Genomic DNA, 17,777 nt, shown 5'->3' with positions numbered 1-17,777 from the left:
CACAGCCTAAGGCACAATGTAGAAGCCCCACTGTCTAATGCAATAAAACCAAAAACTGAAAAACCTATTGCTAGAGGCTTTGCCCTCTTCTCTACCTCAGGTTTCATTGGTGGAGAAGGGGCAGTGGTGGTATTAATTTGCAAGTTCCATAAAGCATAAGCATCACATTGGTAATATCATGTCCAATGATTTATTTAGAATGCTTAGGAGTCCACTAACATAATGGAAATTTAATAAAAATGACATATTATACCTATGAATACATTTTAAACTTTTACCTACAAAACTCACCAAAAACTAGATTTTATAAGTATAGCACAAATATTTTTTAAAATATAATTTTGAGATAGTTATTAATAATAGTATAATTACTAATGTGGTTCCAGGAGCTGAGCAATAGAGAAATATAATAAATATCAGCTGAAGTAAATATTAATTTTATTCCTTATAGTGAACTCACATTGCAAGTAGATATTTACATACCGGATCATCTGGATTATATTGAATAACATATTCTATCTGTCCATTTGGGCCATCATCTATGTCTGTAGCTCCATTGTCTCCTGAAAATCCTGTAAATACTGTGGTGCCAACTGGAGTGAGCTGAAAAGGAAACAAAAGAAAAACTGTCAATTCTCATTTGATCAACAGCACACCAGAAGTGTTCTGGCACAAAAACCAGACATTTATTACACAAAGGAAAAAAGCAGGCAGCTGCCCACAACCAGAGATCTGAAGCATTTCAAAAGAACACTTGCAAACACATGAGTTCCTATAAAGTCTGAAATTTCCAACGTCATGGTCCTTTGCTTTGGATGAAGATATAAAAGGCCCTGATTCAGTGTGAAGTGCATTTGGACCAATTTATGATCATTAGCATCTTAGCTCCTATGGAGAAATGCATCTGCTGTTGCTCCTTAAAAAAACCTTGATGCATTAAGTTATCTACAAACTAGGATTTAAACTGTAAGAAGGAATTAGTTACTTTATTTTAAAATCAAAAACCATTTCAGAGAGATCAATGAAATCCAGTTGGCAATTACATGCAAGTGGCAAATTTAAGGAAGAGAGTTGGAGACAATGGATTCCCTGTCTATCAGAGGAGAGAGAAAGCTGGGATTTTCTTTAGTGCTTGTAGTATCGGTTAAGTAGAAAGCCATCGAGTGACAGAACTGGAGAGATGGTAATATCTTTTCATTTTGGATTAAAACAACAACAAAACATAAAATGGCATATAAGACCATGATTTCACATTTGGCCTGAGCATCTAGCTTTATTTCTTATTGATCTCCAACAGAGAATCACTGTTGTTTTCTCTTACTTGTAGGTCTTTGTATTCCTACATCCAGAGTCCCCAGTCTTCAAGCTTTAGCTGGGATTCTTCTCATTAGTTACATTTCAACTTAATTAAGTATTGCCTTCTTCTAAACCATTCCTGACAGAATTTCCCTACCCCACGTCAGAACATGGCACCCTTTTCGTTACTCTTATATTTTATACTTTACTTCCTTAATCATCACACTGTCACAATGAATAAATGAATTTAGTCAATAAACATAAGCTTTGTGCCTCTACAGAACATAGACTTAAATTTTATTCTGAGATATGTTTTGTTAGGTTTTAAATGGGATTCCTTCATGGAGAAATAGTTTCAGAGAGAAAAAGAAGGAGTTATCTCATTTACTTCTATTTTCAGGGGCTACAGACCCAGATATCTGCAGGGATATCAGGCAATGTAAAAGAGTGAAGCAAATCTCATGGGAATGGTGGCAACTGGGGAACACTTCCCCGTCTAAAATGGTAGCTGCTACTCAGCCTCAGCAAATTCTTGCCATAATGAAATATGGAGCCAATGTTGCTACATCTTCTAATGTTCTAATTTTATAAGAAATCTCTTGGTTCTAAAGTCAGCAACAGGTTTTAGAGAATTAAACTATGAATTTAATGCCCCCCCATACATCCTTTGACACAGCAACCACAGGAGTTTGCAACCTCTGATTTAGAAAAATAACACAATTATGATTAAAGAAGTGATTTTAAAACTGTGCTTTGGGGAGCCCATGCTTTGGGGAACCGTGTGTACAAAGTAGCGTATTTATAAAGTCAGCTCTCCTGGCAGGCAGCTTTTAAAGGCAAACTGACTTTCTGCAGCTCAAAGAGAACTGAGGATAAAGTGAGAGGAGATGGTTTTAACAGCACATATACGAACACGGGCACACCTTTGGAAATGTTAGTTAACAAAAAGGCTTCCAAGCCAACATTTTAATATTTTTTTAATGTAATCCCTGTCCCCAAAGACATCATTCTCTCTTATAAAAATTCACCCACTCCTATGTAGTTGTGCCTTGGTTTTTAAATTATGAAAATTTAAAATTGAATGGCAACAAGTTGTTTCCAGATATCTAATAAAACAAACTTAAGAGTATTTAAAGATCTTTGTTGCCAAAGTAAATAACTGTGCCACAGAGTTGAATTAAAAAATTAAAACCAAGCAAAAGAGAAAGGAAACAAACCAAAAAACTTGAACAATAGGTGTCTGAAATTTTTGAAAATAGACTTCTGCCCCAACTTTAAAAATGTAGTATTTAGCTGTTGACAGCAAAGGACTCAAGTACTATATCAAGTTATTAGTTCAGCATTTTATAGTGAGTTTTGCTCCCTTCCACATGTACAAATGTACATTTAGGCCAAAACATCTTAGCACAGATTGTTCATTTTCACTACTGGAATAAGTAAACATCTACACACAGACATACACATGTCAAATGCAACGTTAAAATGGATCCGTAATTGAGCTACACACATTTATTCATTATCTACCACGCGGATGGTGGACCTGTTCAGATATAGGCTAGTGTTTGGAATCTTTGAAGCTAATATAAGAGAAATAGCTAAGAAAAAAGAGGATTAAGGCATTTTGTTTTAATATGGAAGGTCTGGCAAGAGTAAAATGGGTGCAACGAAATGGCCTATACCAGATGCAAACAAGCAAAAGAGAGAGCATGCAAAATGGTTTTAACAAATAGATTTCAGCAACTTATTTCATTCATTTTCTTTATATATATATATATATATATATATATATATATATATACACCCAACAAAAATATGTACATATCTATGTACACATACACATATTACATATATAAATACACACATATCACTGTTACTTATTCTTCTTATTACAGAGACATGGCACTCTAGTGCTTTCCGAATTTCTAAATATTATGTGGAGGTTGAAAATCTTCAGAGGACAGTCAGGTTGTTTGTTCTACCTGTGTTGCCCTATACATTATTATTCACAGTTTTCAGGGCACATCTGCCATACAGATGGTCATGCTCTGTGTCCTTTAACATTTCAACAAGTCTCGGAAATATAAATTTGGTTTTCTGAAGGGCATTCTATTCATGGGATGATTATCAGCTTGGGCACCTGCCTGAGGGTGTCACTTACTTATTTAGTTCATGTCTTTTTCCACAAATGATTTTATACAACTACTGGGAAAATACAGAAAAATGCATAAATGCACACATAAGTTAAAGAAAATAAAGCCAGAAAATTCAATATTTCAAGAAGATGCATAAGAGAAATTTGAATGTAAAAGGTGAGCAGTTCTCAGTTAATTGATTATCCTGTGAGCCACAGCTGCTTGAGCCAACCTAAAAAAAGAGAAAATTTTCCTTACTAATCTTACTTGCAATATTTCTCCACAGAAGCATTGTATTCACAGTTTCATATAAATATAGTTGATTCTCATCATCCATGGTAGTTCTGTACTATAAAGACACCATGAACACTGAATTAACAAATACTGAACCAATGCTCCTAGGGGGAATTCAAGGTTATTACATCGCTGAGGGGAATACAGGATTAAGTTCCCGCAAGCCTCTGGTTACAACATTTTCATCAACAAATCAATACATAACCTTGTTTTATGGTTGTTTCTGTTTAAAAACACTTTATTTAATATGTTTGGTCTATTCTACTGTAGATGCTCTATACTGCACTTTTCATTTTATTGACTGAATTACTCAGCTCCAGAATTTGTTTGGGTCTTTTTTTTATGATTTCAATCTGTTTGTTAAATTTCTCATTTTGTTCATGTCTTCTTTTCCTAATTTCACTGAATTGTCTTTCTGTGCTTTCTTGTAGCTCATTTAGTTTTCTCAAAACAGTTATTTTGAATTCTTTATCAGGTAAATCACCAAGTTCCATGTTTTGGAGTTCGATTACTGTAGGATAATTGTTATCTTTTGGCGATGACATATTTCTTTGATTCTTTATGTTTCCTGGAGATTTGCATTGGCTGCTTTCACATTTGATGTAGCAGATACCTCCTCAAATCTTTTGTAATTGTCATTGAGTTGCAGATATTTTTCTTGGTCCCGCTTACATCTGGGGTTTTCTTCAACTTTGTTTGAATACACCTGCTCCGCACATGTTGCTCCAACAGAGGGCTGGAATCTCTCCTCGAGAGGAATGGACTTTTACAAAGTCTCTTCCATCCATGGGTGTCTGCCCAAGTCAGTATTACCCAGGTTTCCCCAGACCATGACCCAGAGGAGTTGGGGCCAGTTCACTGCTCAGCCAGTTCAATGGCTTCTGCTAGTTCAAATTCCAAACCAAGGTCTCTCTGCCTATTACCCAATGCACAGGTGGGCAGAACTACTTCCAGGTCTCTTTGCATATGGTGTTGGATCCCACAACTACATCAGAGGTACTTTTGTTCATACATAGATGCTAATTTTTATTTGTTCAAAGTGGGGACTTAAAGAAGGGACATCTTACACTACCATAATGTTGATGTCACTCTAGGCCAACTTTATATTCAGCAAAGAAATGGTATGTTGTTCATTTTGAAGAAAATATTGAGAAGGATGAATCTTGGAAAGCACTCCATAAATCATAATATTGTGTTAAATGTACATATTTAGTGATAGGATAATGCCACTGGCATCAGTGTCCTTGTATTGATAGGTAACAATAATCTCCTGACATTTATATCTATTGAATATTTCTTGGAGTCTCATGTAATATATTTACATGAAAATTGACATTTTGGTAGAAATAAAATGCTAAAATATATAATTTCTGAATATCTAAAATAGTTTTTTTATACGTATTTTAAACCAATGCCTTCCGATAGACTTCAATGGCTTTAATGATTAAAGAGAAAATGTACATGAGTCCAGAAGAAAAAAGTATTTTTTATAATAAGCACAACTAAAATAACACCACTTGAACTGGGAAATAATTGATACAAATGATATTATCCAGTTTTGAAAACCTTCTCAAGAAAAAGGCACCCCAAAGGAATAATTTAAAATGCAATTGATGTGATATTACTTTCTTACATACTTCATCAAGAATCCAAGTGTTTAGTTTTCCCCTCCCCTCTAAAAAGGACAGAACTTCTGAAGGGTCATGGACATTAAATAACCTGAAATAGAATTCACTATATGATGATTTACATATAATAATCATTTAATGACAGAACACCAACAATGGTAGTGGGTGCTCTATTTCTACTCATAGACATTATCAAAACAGAAACATTGTCTTTAGTGGAGCAAGATTATGTATAAGTCTATATTGGACTAATACATGTTTATTTTCAGTTACAAATATTGTAATCTGATTTACTGTGTACTAGACAGCCATTTCGCACCAATTATTCTCTTAAGAACAAACACAAATGATTTTCTCCTATATTTCTGTAGCATGAATCCATCCTCCTTGTAATTGTTAATTTTATGTGTCAACTTGACTGGGCCATGAGATGCCCAGATATTTGGTTAAATATTCTTCTAGGTGTGTCTGTGAGGGTTTCTGGATGGGATTAACATTTGAATTGGTAGACTGAGTAAAACAGATTGCCCTCCCAAACATGGGTGGGCCTCATCTAATCCATTGAAGACCTGAATAGGACAAAAAGCTGAGTAAGGAAGAATTCACTCTCTGTTCCTGACTGTCTTCAAGTTAGGACATCTGCCTTCTCTTGCCTTCAGACTTGGACTCAGATTGGAATTTAGACAATCAATTCTCCTGTTTCTCAGACTTTGGTCTTGGACTAGAACTATACCAGCTGGGTCTTCAGCTTGACAACTGCTAATCTTAGAACCACTCAGCCTCCATAATCTTGTGAGCCAATTCCTTATAATCAATCTCCCTTGCTATATCCCTAAATCAATCAGCCTATCTATCTATCTATCTATCTAATCTATCTATCATCTATGTATCTCTCAGTTCTGTTGACTAATACACTCCTGATCCAGTTTCTCAACAGTGAACAAATAAAATTGAGTATTTGATTTTGCACAGGTAAAGATTCATCTCCCATTTTCTAATTCATCAAGGTCTATATGGCTACTGTGTAGCACTTTATAGAACAATTGCTGATTTAACTGCAACAGGGGCCATAATATCTTTTGGCACTTTGATCATACTCCATGATCCTTTGAAGATTATTTCAGTGCTTCCATAGTCATCTATACAAGATACTGTAAATATCTGAACTCTAACTTATGTTGTCCTGGAAGATACACCTATTTTAAAATGATTAGTTACTGTCTTCTTCTGCCACTGCACTTATTTTCAGGCTCTTCTCAATTATACTGCATGATCTAAGTAAGGATCATCTTCCATAAAAATAATCTTTCCAAATTAGAAGTCATTCATGCTTTGGCTATAATTCAGCCTTTAACCTCCTTCTCTGAGAAAGTAATTTTATGAATCTCTCTTGCATGTCATCCCTGCCTTACAAATATGCTTTAGAAATAGTAATATATTTAAAAACCAACGGGGTCCAACAAATGAAATGGAGTGATGAATTTGTAAACAGGTGCATATTACTGAGAACTTCAGCTTTTTCTCACAATTGCAACATTACATTATCTCTGAATCTGTGATTATTTATTGAGAGTTTATTATGGGCCAAATCACTGTTTCTATGACATCTATGTTGGTTTTATATTAACTCATTAATATAACATTTGTTTTATTCAAAAATTCAACCAAATCAAATGTCTATTTGAAGTTTATCTTAAAACTTATAGAATCAGTACAAAATAGTACACATTCTTGAATTCACATTCAGTGGGTATTATCTTGCAGTGATTTACTGAAATCAAAAAGAAAATATAATAAAGGAATTACATATGTTCTTCATTTTCCCTTTAACGTAATATAGCTTTTGCACCTGTGTATAAAATCTTGACTCTGTTTTTATCATGAAAGCTAGATAATTAATATTGAAAATCATTTCCTCTGAATAAATTTTTAAAAATAAACTCATGTAGATAATCAAGACAATATGGTACTGGCACAAAAACAGAAGTATAGATCAATGGAACAGGATAGAAAACCCAGAGATAAACCCATGCACCTATGGTCAACTAATCTATGACAAAGGAGGCAAGGATATACAATGGAGAAAAGACAGCCTCTTTGATAAGTGGTGCTGGGAAAACTGGACAGCTACATGTAAAAGAATGAAATTAGAACACTCCCTAACACCATACACAAAAATAAACTCAAAATGGGTTAAAGACAAATGTAAGACCAGACACTATAAAACTCTTAGAGGAAAACATAGGAAGAACATATGACATAAATCACAGCAAGATCTTTTTTGACCCACCTCCTAGAGTAATGGAAATAAAAACAAAAATAAACAAATGGGACCTAGTGAAACTTAAAAGCTTTTGCACAGCAAAGGAAACCATAAACAAGACAAAAAGACAACCCTGAGAATGGGAGAAAATATTTGCAAATGAATCAACAGACAAAGGATTAATCTCCAAAATATATAAACAGCTCATGCAGCTCAATATCAAAACAACAAACAACCCAATCAAAAACTGGGCAGAACGCATAGCACAGGGAGATCAGCTCGGTGCTTTGTGACCACCTAGAGGGGTGGGATGGGGAGGGTGGGAGGGAGGGAGATGCAAGAGGGAAAAGATATGGGGACATATGAATATGTGTATCTGATTCACTTTGTTATAAAGCAGAAACTGACACAGCATTGTAAAGCAATTATACTCTAATAAAGATGTTAAAAAAAAAAAAAAAAAAAAACTGGGCAGAAGACCTAAATAAACATTTCTCCAAGGAAGACGTACAGATGGCCAAGAGGCACATGAAAAGCTGCTCAACATCACTAATTATTAGAGAAATGCAAATCAAAACTACAGTGAGGTATCACTTCACATCAGTTAGAATGGGCATCATCAGAAAATCTACAAACAATAAATGCTGGAGAGGGTGTGGAGAAAAAGGAACCCTCTTGTACTGTTGGTGGGAATGTAAATTGATACAGCCACTATGGAGAACAGTACGGAGGTTCCTTAGAAAACTAAAAGTAGAAATACCATATAACCCAGCAATCCCACTACTGGGCATATACCCAGAGAAAACCATAATTCAAAAAGACACATGCACCCCAATGTTCACTGCAGCACCATTTACAATAGCTAGGTCATGGAAGCAACCTAAATGCCCATCGACAGACAAATGGATAAAGAAGATGCGGCACATATATACAATGGAATATTACTCAGCCATAAAAAGGAACGAAATTGGGTCATTTGTAGAAACGTGGATGGACCTAGAGACTGTCATACAGAGTGAAGTAAGTCAGAAAGAGAAAAACAAATATCGTATATTAATGCATATATGTGGAATCTAGAAAAATGGTACAGATGAACTGGTTTACAACGCAGAAATAGAGACACACATGTAGAGAACAAATGTATGGACACCAAGGGGGGGAAGCAGCGGGTGGGGGGTGGGATGAACTGGGAGATTGGGATTGACATATATACACTAATATGTAAAAAATAGATAACTTGTAAGAACCTGCTGTATAGCACAGGGAACTCCACTTCGCTGTACAGGAGAAACTAACACAACATTGTAAAACAACTATATTAAAAAATTTGTTTTTTTAATTTTAAAAATATTCATGTAGACAAGTATCTTTAAGATAAGAGTAAGGATTATTATTAAAGAGAGTGATAAGTAGCTCTAGTCATCTTTACTAAAATCTGAAGAGCAATTATACTTAAATTGAATTAAGCTTAAATTGAATATATATGTGTGCATATGTATTGATATATACATACAGAGAGAGACTATATATATGAAAGAACTTATTAAATTGAAAGTTGTCGAATAGTTGAATACTTGAATATTTTAAAACAGGTGAAAGATTGATTCCCATTTACATGCTTAAAGTAGAAAATGTATTTTTATGTGCTTTTTCTCTTCTCTGAATATCCTCCTTTTTTTCTCTGTTACCCGTCTCCTGCCTCCCAGAATGTGCCTAATTCCTTGGAGGAGGAAAATAGAGACAAGTAAAAGGAACAAGGGCTTAGTCTTTCGTTCTTCAGAAGTTTTTGTGTGCTGTAGATTAAATGCTAGTACTCTCTAAAAGAAACTCTGTGAATGGGAATGACTCTAAAGGTCCATGATTTTTATTCCTTGAGTAGTTAAAGATATTTGTCAAGTTTCTAATACCATGGACCATATTTCTAAAAAAAATGATTTGTTTTACTTATATAAAAAATCACCTTATTATGAAATATTAAAGAAAATTTTAAAATGAACAAACCAAACAAGAACAAACACATAGGTATAGAGAACAGAGTCATGGTTACCAAAGGAAAAAGGGGATAGAGAGAGGGCAAAATTGGTAAAGGGGGTCAATAGTATGGTGATGGATGGAAACTAAACTTTAGGTGGTGAGCACACTGTAGTGTATACAGAAGTCGAAATATAACATTGTACACATGAAATATATAATGTTATAAACCAAAAACAAAAGATTATAAACTACTAATATAGTCGACTCCTTGAGGCCAAGGATGGTACCTTCATAGAATATGAATTCAATAAATGTTTATAACTAATGCATTGTGGAAAAAAAGAAAGACGTTATAGATAACCGATGGAGCTGGAATGGTAACTATGGATCAGAAGTAGTAATGTATCAGTGTTCATTTCCTGATTTCTGATGGCTGTACTGTTATGTGGGAGAATATCCTTATGTGTCAGAAATACACACTAAGGTATTTGGGGGTAAGAAGGACTCTTTTCAGTAACACTCTCAAATGGTTTGGAGAAAAAGCTTCTATTATTCTTATAATGTTCCTGTAAGTTTTAAACTATTTATATATTAAAATAAAATAAACCTTTCCTGGTTAAAAAAATCAAGTTATTATATCTAAAAATTGTAAAGAAAACAGATATAAAATGTGTAGAAAATATTCTTAACTATATATGGAATCTCTCTGTTATGCTTCATCATGGAGACCAGCTGTGCATTTAGATCTACCAGAATGGCTCTGAGAAGAACAGATGTTCAAAAATACATATATTAAATGGAAAGAGATGATATAGTCACAATGAAACGTGAAAGAATAGCACAGAACTAAAAATTTGAGCAGGAAAGTGAAAGCTCAAATTGAATAGATTCAGAGACATTTCACCATTGTGAGAAAAAGCTGAAGTTCTCAATAATGTTCCACTAATTACTGCCTGTTTACAAATTTATTTTTGCATTTCATTTTGAAGACCCCCTTGGTTTTAAAAAATAGTTATAGAAATATAACTATTTCTAAAAAGCATATTTCCAAGGCAGAGTTGACTTGCAAGATGGCCAGAACCTATACTAAGTATTTTAAAAGCATTATCTCTTATAATCCTCAACACAACTTTTTAACATTATTTTTTGTTATATTTATTTTACAGTTAAGGAATCCTAGGCTAAGAGAGCTTCTGCCTGATGTCATACTTCTAATATTTGGTAGATAAGGGCTGCAACACAGATTGTCTGGCTTCAAAGTGTTAATTCTCAAGCACTGTGAAATATATTATTTCAAAAATTTTGCAATTTGCTATTAAGAAACTTTTGAGAAGAAAAGGAAATGAAAGAGGAAATAAATATAATTTGGCACATAACAGAACCAAGATATACAGTAATCCGAAATGATACAATTTGGATGATGTATTACATCAAAGATAATTTATGTTTGGCCCTAAGGAAAAATACTTTTAAAATATTTTACAGAAAGACAAAGAAATCCAATTTAGCTTGTGCCTGTGTTTCAGAAAACTTGTATTAAATAATTACTGCTATTGAAAACATGTTGGTTCTCAGCAAGTAAATTATTTCATGAATCCCCAAATTCACCATTTCAGCATGCTAACCTTTTCATTAGTAATCAAAACTTTATTGCTAGTGTATTGCATAATGTCTGAAAAAGCACTCAGTAAATGCTCAAGGGGCAAAGAGAAGAAGGAAGAAAATATATCCAACCACAGTAATTTGCATTTTCATCAATGGTTTTCAACAAATCAATGTTTCATAAATCACTAATAAAAATGTTAGGTGAAGGTTTGATGAGGAACAGGATATTTACAAAGTCTTAAAGTCATTTTCCACAAAACAGTTTTAATTACTTATTAATTATTAAGTACAAAAAAATGAATAAATATAGTAGAAAAACCTGGCAAACACTGTCTTTCCAACATGATAAAAGCTATCGTTACCAGAAATGGGACACACTGATATTGTGAGTCTCTTTTGTTACATACTATGAAGAACATGCTATCACTTTTGTGGTATTTCTGAACAAAATTTATAATCATGAGGAAATACCAGGTAATTCTAAATTGAGAAATATTCTATAAACTGTCCCACTCCTGGAAATTATTAAGGTCATTAAAGTCAAGGAAATATTAAGGAACTAAGATTGAGAATAGAAAGACATGGCAACTAAATGCAATGTGTGACCTTAGGTTGAATCTCTGACCTATAAAGGACTTTACTGGAAAAAATATCAGCAAAATTTGGCATCTGCAGATTACATACTAATATTGCATTAATGTAATTTCCTGATTTTGATGGTTATATTGTAGTTATATAGATGAGTATCTGTGTTTTTAGGAAATACACAATGAAATGTTAAGAATTTAAGGGGTTTCATATGTGCAACTTACTCTTCATTGGTATAGAAAAATAGCTGGGACTTCCCTGGTGGCACAGTGGTTAAGAATTTGCCTGCCAATGCAGGAGACACTGGTTCGATCCCACATGCTGCGGAGCAACTAAGCCCGTGCGCCACAACTACTGAGCCTGTGCTCTAGAGCCTGCGAGCCACAACTACTGAAGCCCGTGTGCCTAGAGCCCATGTTCCACAACAAAAGAAGCCACCACAATGAGAAGCACGCCCACCATAGTGAAGAGTAGCCCCCACTCGCCACAACTAGAGAAAGCCTGCGTGTAGCAATGAAGACCCAACGCAGCCAAAAATAAATAAATAAATTTACTTTAAAAAATAGTTATATATCTATATATGATATATTATATATTTGACTATATTGTCATATACAAATAAGCAATATACTGTATGACATTTATATATATGTGTATATGCATGTATGTGTATACACACAAATCTCTATTTATCTGTTCATTTATCTATTAGAAAGAAAGATTATCTGACCAGTACTCTTCAAAACTGTCATCAAAAACAAAGAAAGTAAAAACTGATATAGTCTAGAGAAGACTAAAGAGACACGATGACTGATAGTAGTATGGTATCATAGATGGGGTCCCAGGACAAGAAAAAAGACTAGTAAAACTAAGGAAATCTAAATAAAATATGGATTTGAGTTAACAGCAATGTTTCACTGTTGGTTCAGTAGTTGTTAAAATATGCAGCATACTAATGAAAGATATTAAGAATTGGGGAATTTGGATATGGGTTATATGGAACTCCATTACTTCTATTAAAATGTTATTTAGGTCTAATTATTTCTGATGTTGTTTACAAAAACGGTAGAAAATGTGAACATAAACAGACCATTTCCATAATCATTTTCATTATAATAAAGTCTAAGACTTAAACGTATCATTTACTATAAAAATATTTTTAAGGATAATAAAACTTTATTTATATTACATTTAGTTCTTATAAATATATAACATACACTTGAGGCAACTGTTAGCCAAAAAATAAGGGAGACAGAAAGAGAGAGAGAGGGAGGGAGAGAAGGAGAGAAAGAACAAAAGAGAGAACAAAATAGAGCAAGAGAGAGGTTCTCATCTTTTCCTATGGTTTAATTTGGCTGAAGTTCAGCTTTGGGTTCCTGCTGATGGGTTTGATCATTAAAATGTTTTTAATCATTCACTTAAACCTTAGGAAAAAAATCAAAACATTTCAGAGCCCCTTTTTAAAAAAAATTAACTAGCATATTAACCTTATTAACAGGTATTGTTGAAAGACATGATCATGTCGCATCAGGAGAAAGAGATATAACAACATCTGAAGTAAAATAAAAATTCTAATTAAACCAGCATATGATACCAGCTACCATGAAATAACCTCTAGGGTATACTCACTAATCTACATGTAGTTGGGCAAGATGTTCATCTTGATATACTCGTCATTGGGTTACTTTTATAATTCTTCATGAACTTAAAATCATTCTATAAAAAGTAATATATATATTCCAAAGGCTGTGTTCCTTTCTCTTAAAACTCTACCTAGCACATGATTATTTACTAAATTGTGAATCGAGATGATAATTTAGACCAAAGAAGCAAGTGTAACTTTTTTCAAATTAGTAATAATACTCTTCAGATTAATGGTATTATTTACTCCTTACTCTTCCTTTATGTATCTGAGCTCTGTCATTCTCTTGCCTGATGCATTTGTACAATGTGGTGATCAAGCACTCGGTTTTGGAGTGAGACTGCCTCAGTTTCTCACTTAGATCTGCCACTTAGTAGCCATGAGATCTTGGGCAAATTAATAAATGCTTTTCTGTCTTAGTACTTTTTCATTTTATTGTGTAAAATGAAAACAATACACACAAATAATTTGAGTCTGTGTGTAGGTACAAGTAAGTTTTAAATAAGATGTTCCATGGAAAACACTTAGCATTCATAAATGATAATTGTTAGAATTAATCTGTCAATACTGTTGTAATCTGTCCTGATTCCATTCAACATCAGGAGATATGATGCTACTAAATTGGAAAAAGATCTATGCAGAAATCTGTGAACTAATTTTAGATAAGAACAAATTTTAAATTAATCTGGTGTCAAGTTAGTTCCTAATGAGCATGTGAAAAAATCCAAGATGAAAAATAAATACTAAAATTATTCAAAATCTAAAGTTTACAGACTTCTAAGATGTTAACCAGGACATAATTTGTGATATACTTGTAACATCAACAGTTATGAAACAACTTGACTGTTCCTGAAACCCAAGGTTGTTTCAACTGCTAACCTTTACCTTCCTAAATTGTAAATGGCATTTTAAATTTAGATTTATGAAGCATCCTTTAAAGTTTCCTACTATTAAGAACTTAGAGAACTTGATCAAACACAATTTATTAAATTGACTGTTATTCTTTTGGTACCCCTTGCATTTGACCTTCATAAAACTGTGCATGTAGAAAAATCTTGTTGAGAAAAAAAGACATTTGGACTAAGGGGAGTCATATTAATTTTACTTAATAAATATGACTAGTTTTTCTGGGACATGAAAAGTATGGTAAAGATTCTTAAGCAGCGTAATAGTCATATCCAAATAAATACATAATTTGCCCCTAGAGTTATGAAAAAAGAGCTATAATTCACATAAATACGTAACGTCCCCCTAGAGCTATGTAAACAGTACCATAATTCAAATAGCTCATATTTACCAGGTTAAAAGAAAAGACAAAAAACTGGGTTTCTTTTTTTGTCATCACTGTTGTGTCACCCTATATAATTTATCACAATCATCTGGAAAGCTTTTACTCCTTTCTAAAATACTTCCCATGTATAAGCTTCTCAAATTTAACTCAAAACAAACTCTTACTTTCTAAATCATTCTTATCTCAGGAAAAATCAAAGTGAATATATATGTTAAATAATACTTTCCTGTTTCATGATTGTTCCATTTCTGCTTCACTGAGAAGTCTATTTATAGAACTCCTACAATGTGTCAGGTACTGTTCTACTCAAATAACAAAACAAAGTGCTAACTCTAATAGTGATTCAATTCTAACAGGGTAGATATAACATAAACAAATATATATATATACACACACACACACACACATATATATGTATATATATCCATATATAATATCAGGTTTAAATAAGTGATCAACTAATTTCAGACTGTCTTTTTAAATTAATTATAAAATATATAGGTGAGGTGCTATACACTAAAATCTGTGGACTTTTTTTTCTTTCCTATTTTGACTTATTACATGTATTCATTAAACCCTATAAGGTAAGTTTCTAATATTTTCATTCCCAGTTATTACATGAGGAAACTGAAACACAGAGAAATTTTAATTTTGTTAAAGATAAATGCAATTTAAAAAACGTTAAACCGGCTCTATCATAGTTGGACACTTGAGTTGTCTCCAGTTTTTGATTATTATGGAAATATCATCAACAAATCTCCTTATACATGCTATCTGGTGGACATATGGACCACAAGAGCAGAACTGCTGAGTCACAGGGTATCTACATGTTTACCTTTTTTTTTTTTTTTAACATCTTTATTGGAGGATAACTGCTTTACAATGTTGTGTTAGTTTCTGCTGTATAACAAAGTGAATCAGCTATACGTACACATAAAATCCCCATATCCACTCCCTCTTGCATGTCCCTCCCACCCACCCTATCCCACTGCTCCAGGTGGTCACAAAGCACCGAGCTGATCTCCCTGTGCTATGCGGATGCTTCCCACTAGCTATCTATTTTACATTTAGTAGTGTGTATATGTCAATGCCACTCTCTCACTTCATCCCAGCTTACTCTTCCCCTTCCCCGAGTCCTCAGGTCCATTCTCTATGTCTGCATCTTTATTCCTGTCCTGCCCCTAGGTTCATCAGAACCATTTTTTTTTTTGTAGATTGCATATATATGTGTTAGCATACGGTATTTTTCTCTTTCTGACTTACTTCACTCTGTATGACAGACTCTAGGTCCATCCACCTCACTACAAATAGTTCAATTTCATTTCTTTTTATTGCTGAGTAATATTCCATTGTATATATGTGCCACATCTTCTTTATCCATTCATCTGTCAATGGACACTTCGGTTGCTTTCATGTCCTGGCTATTGTAAACAGAGCTGCAATAAACATTGTGGTACATGACTCTTTTTGAATTATGGTTTTCTCAGGGTATATGCCCAGTAGTGGGATTGCTGGGTCATATGGTAGTTCTATTTTTAGATTTTAAGGAACCTCCATACTGTTCTCCATAGTGGCTGTATCGATTTACATTCCCACTAAGAGTGCAAGAGGGTTCCCTTCTGTAGTATAGTCTGAAGTCAGGGAGCCTGATTCCTCCAGCTCTGTTTTTCTTTCTCAAGATTGCTTTGGCTATTCAGGGTCTTTTGTGTTTCCATACAAATTGTGAATTTTTTTGTTCTAGTTCTGTGAAAAATGCCATTGGTAGTTTGATAGGGATTGCAGTGAATCTGTAGATTGCTTTGGGTAGTATAGTCGTTTTCACAACGTTGATCCTTCCAATCCAAGAACATGGTATATCTCTCCATCTGTGTCATCTTTGATTTCTCTCGTCAGTGTCTTATAGTTTTCTGCATACAGGTCTTTTGTCCCCTTAGGTAGGTTTATACCTAGGTAATTTATTCTTTTTGTTGCAATGGTAAATGGGAGTGTTTCCTCAATTTCTCTCTCAGATTTTTCATCATTAGTGTATAGGAATGCAAGAGATTTCTGTGCATTTATTTTGTATCCTGCTACGTTACCAAATTCATTGATTAGTTCTAGTAGTTTTCTGGCAGCATCTTTAGTATTCTCTATGTATAATATCATGTCATCTGCAAAGAGTGACAGTTTTACTTCTTTTCCGATTAGGATTCCTTTTATTTCTTTTTCTTCCTTCTGCTAACTTTGGGGTTTTTGGTTCTTCTTTCTCTAACTGCTTTAGGTGTAAGGTTAGGTTGTTGATTTGAGATTTTTCTTGTTTCTTGAGATAGGGCTGTATTACTATCAACTTCCCTCTTAGAACTGCTTTTGCTGCATCCCATAGGTTTTGGGTTGTCGTGTTTTCATTGTCATTTGTTTCTAGGTAATTTTTGATTTCCTCTTTGATTTCTTCAGTGATCTTTTGGTTATTTAGTGTATTGTTTAGCCTCCATATGTTTGCATTTTTTACAGTTTTTTTTTTCTGTAATTGATATCTAGTCTCATAGCGTTGTGGTCAGAAAAGATACTTGATACGATTTCACTATTCTTAAATTACCAAGGCTTGATTTGTAACCCAAGATATGATATATCCTGGAGAATGTTCCATGAGCACTTGAGAAGAAAGTGTATTCTGTTGTTTTGGGATGGAATGTCCTATAAATATCAATTAAGTCCATCTTGTTTAATGTGTCATTTAAAGCTTGTGTTTTCTTATTTATTTTCATTTTGGATGATCTGTCCATTGGTGAAAGTGGAGTATTAAGTCCCCTACTATTATTGTGTTACTGTTGATTTCCCCTTTTACTGCTGTTAGCATTTGCCTTATGTATTGAGGTGCTCCTATGGTGGGTGCATAAATATTTACAATTGTTATACCTTATTCTTGGATTGATCCCTTGATCATTATGTAGTGTCCTTCTTTGTCTCTTGTAATAGTCTTTATTTTAAAGTCTATTTTGTCTGATATGAGAATTGCTACTCCAGCTTTCTTTTGATTTCCATTTGCATGGAATATCCTTTTCCATCCCCTCCCTTTCAGTCTGTA

General features: G+C 33.7%; 1 protein-coding gene across 1 annotated transcript in view; it reads right to left on the bottom strand.

Moving 5' to 3' along the window:
• PCDH15 (protocadherin related 15) overlaps positions 1-17,777 on the bottom strand; it is a 751,961-nt gene that overhangs the window by 433,100 nt on the left and 301,084 nt on the right. Inside the window, exon 5 of the mRNA XM_082339387.1 lies at positions 484-603. Coding sequence (XP_082195513.1) covers positions 484-603 — 120 coding nt within the window. The remainder of the gene's footprint in view (positions 1-483; positions 604-17,777) is intronic.

Source organism: Balaenoptera borealis, assembly GCF_965194805.1.
Source record: "Balaenoptera borealis genome assembly, chromosome: 10".
In the NCBI taxonomy this organism is placed as follows: domain Eukaryota; kingdom Metazoa; phylum Chordata; class Mammalia; order Artiodactyla; family Balaenopteridae; genus Balaenoptera; species Balaenoptera borealis.
This window is presented reverse-complemented; position numbering and strand designations above follow the sequence as displayed.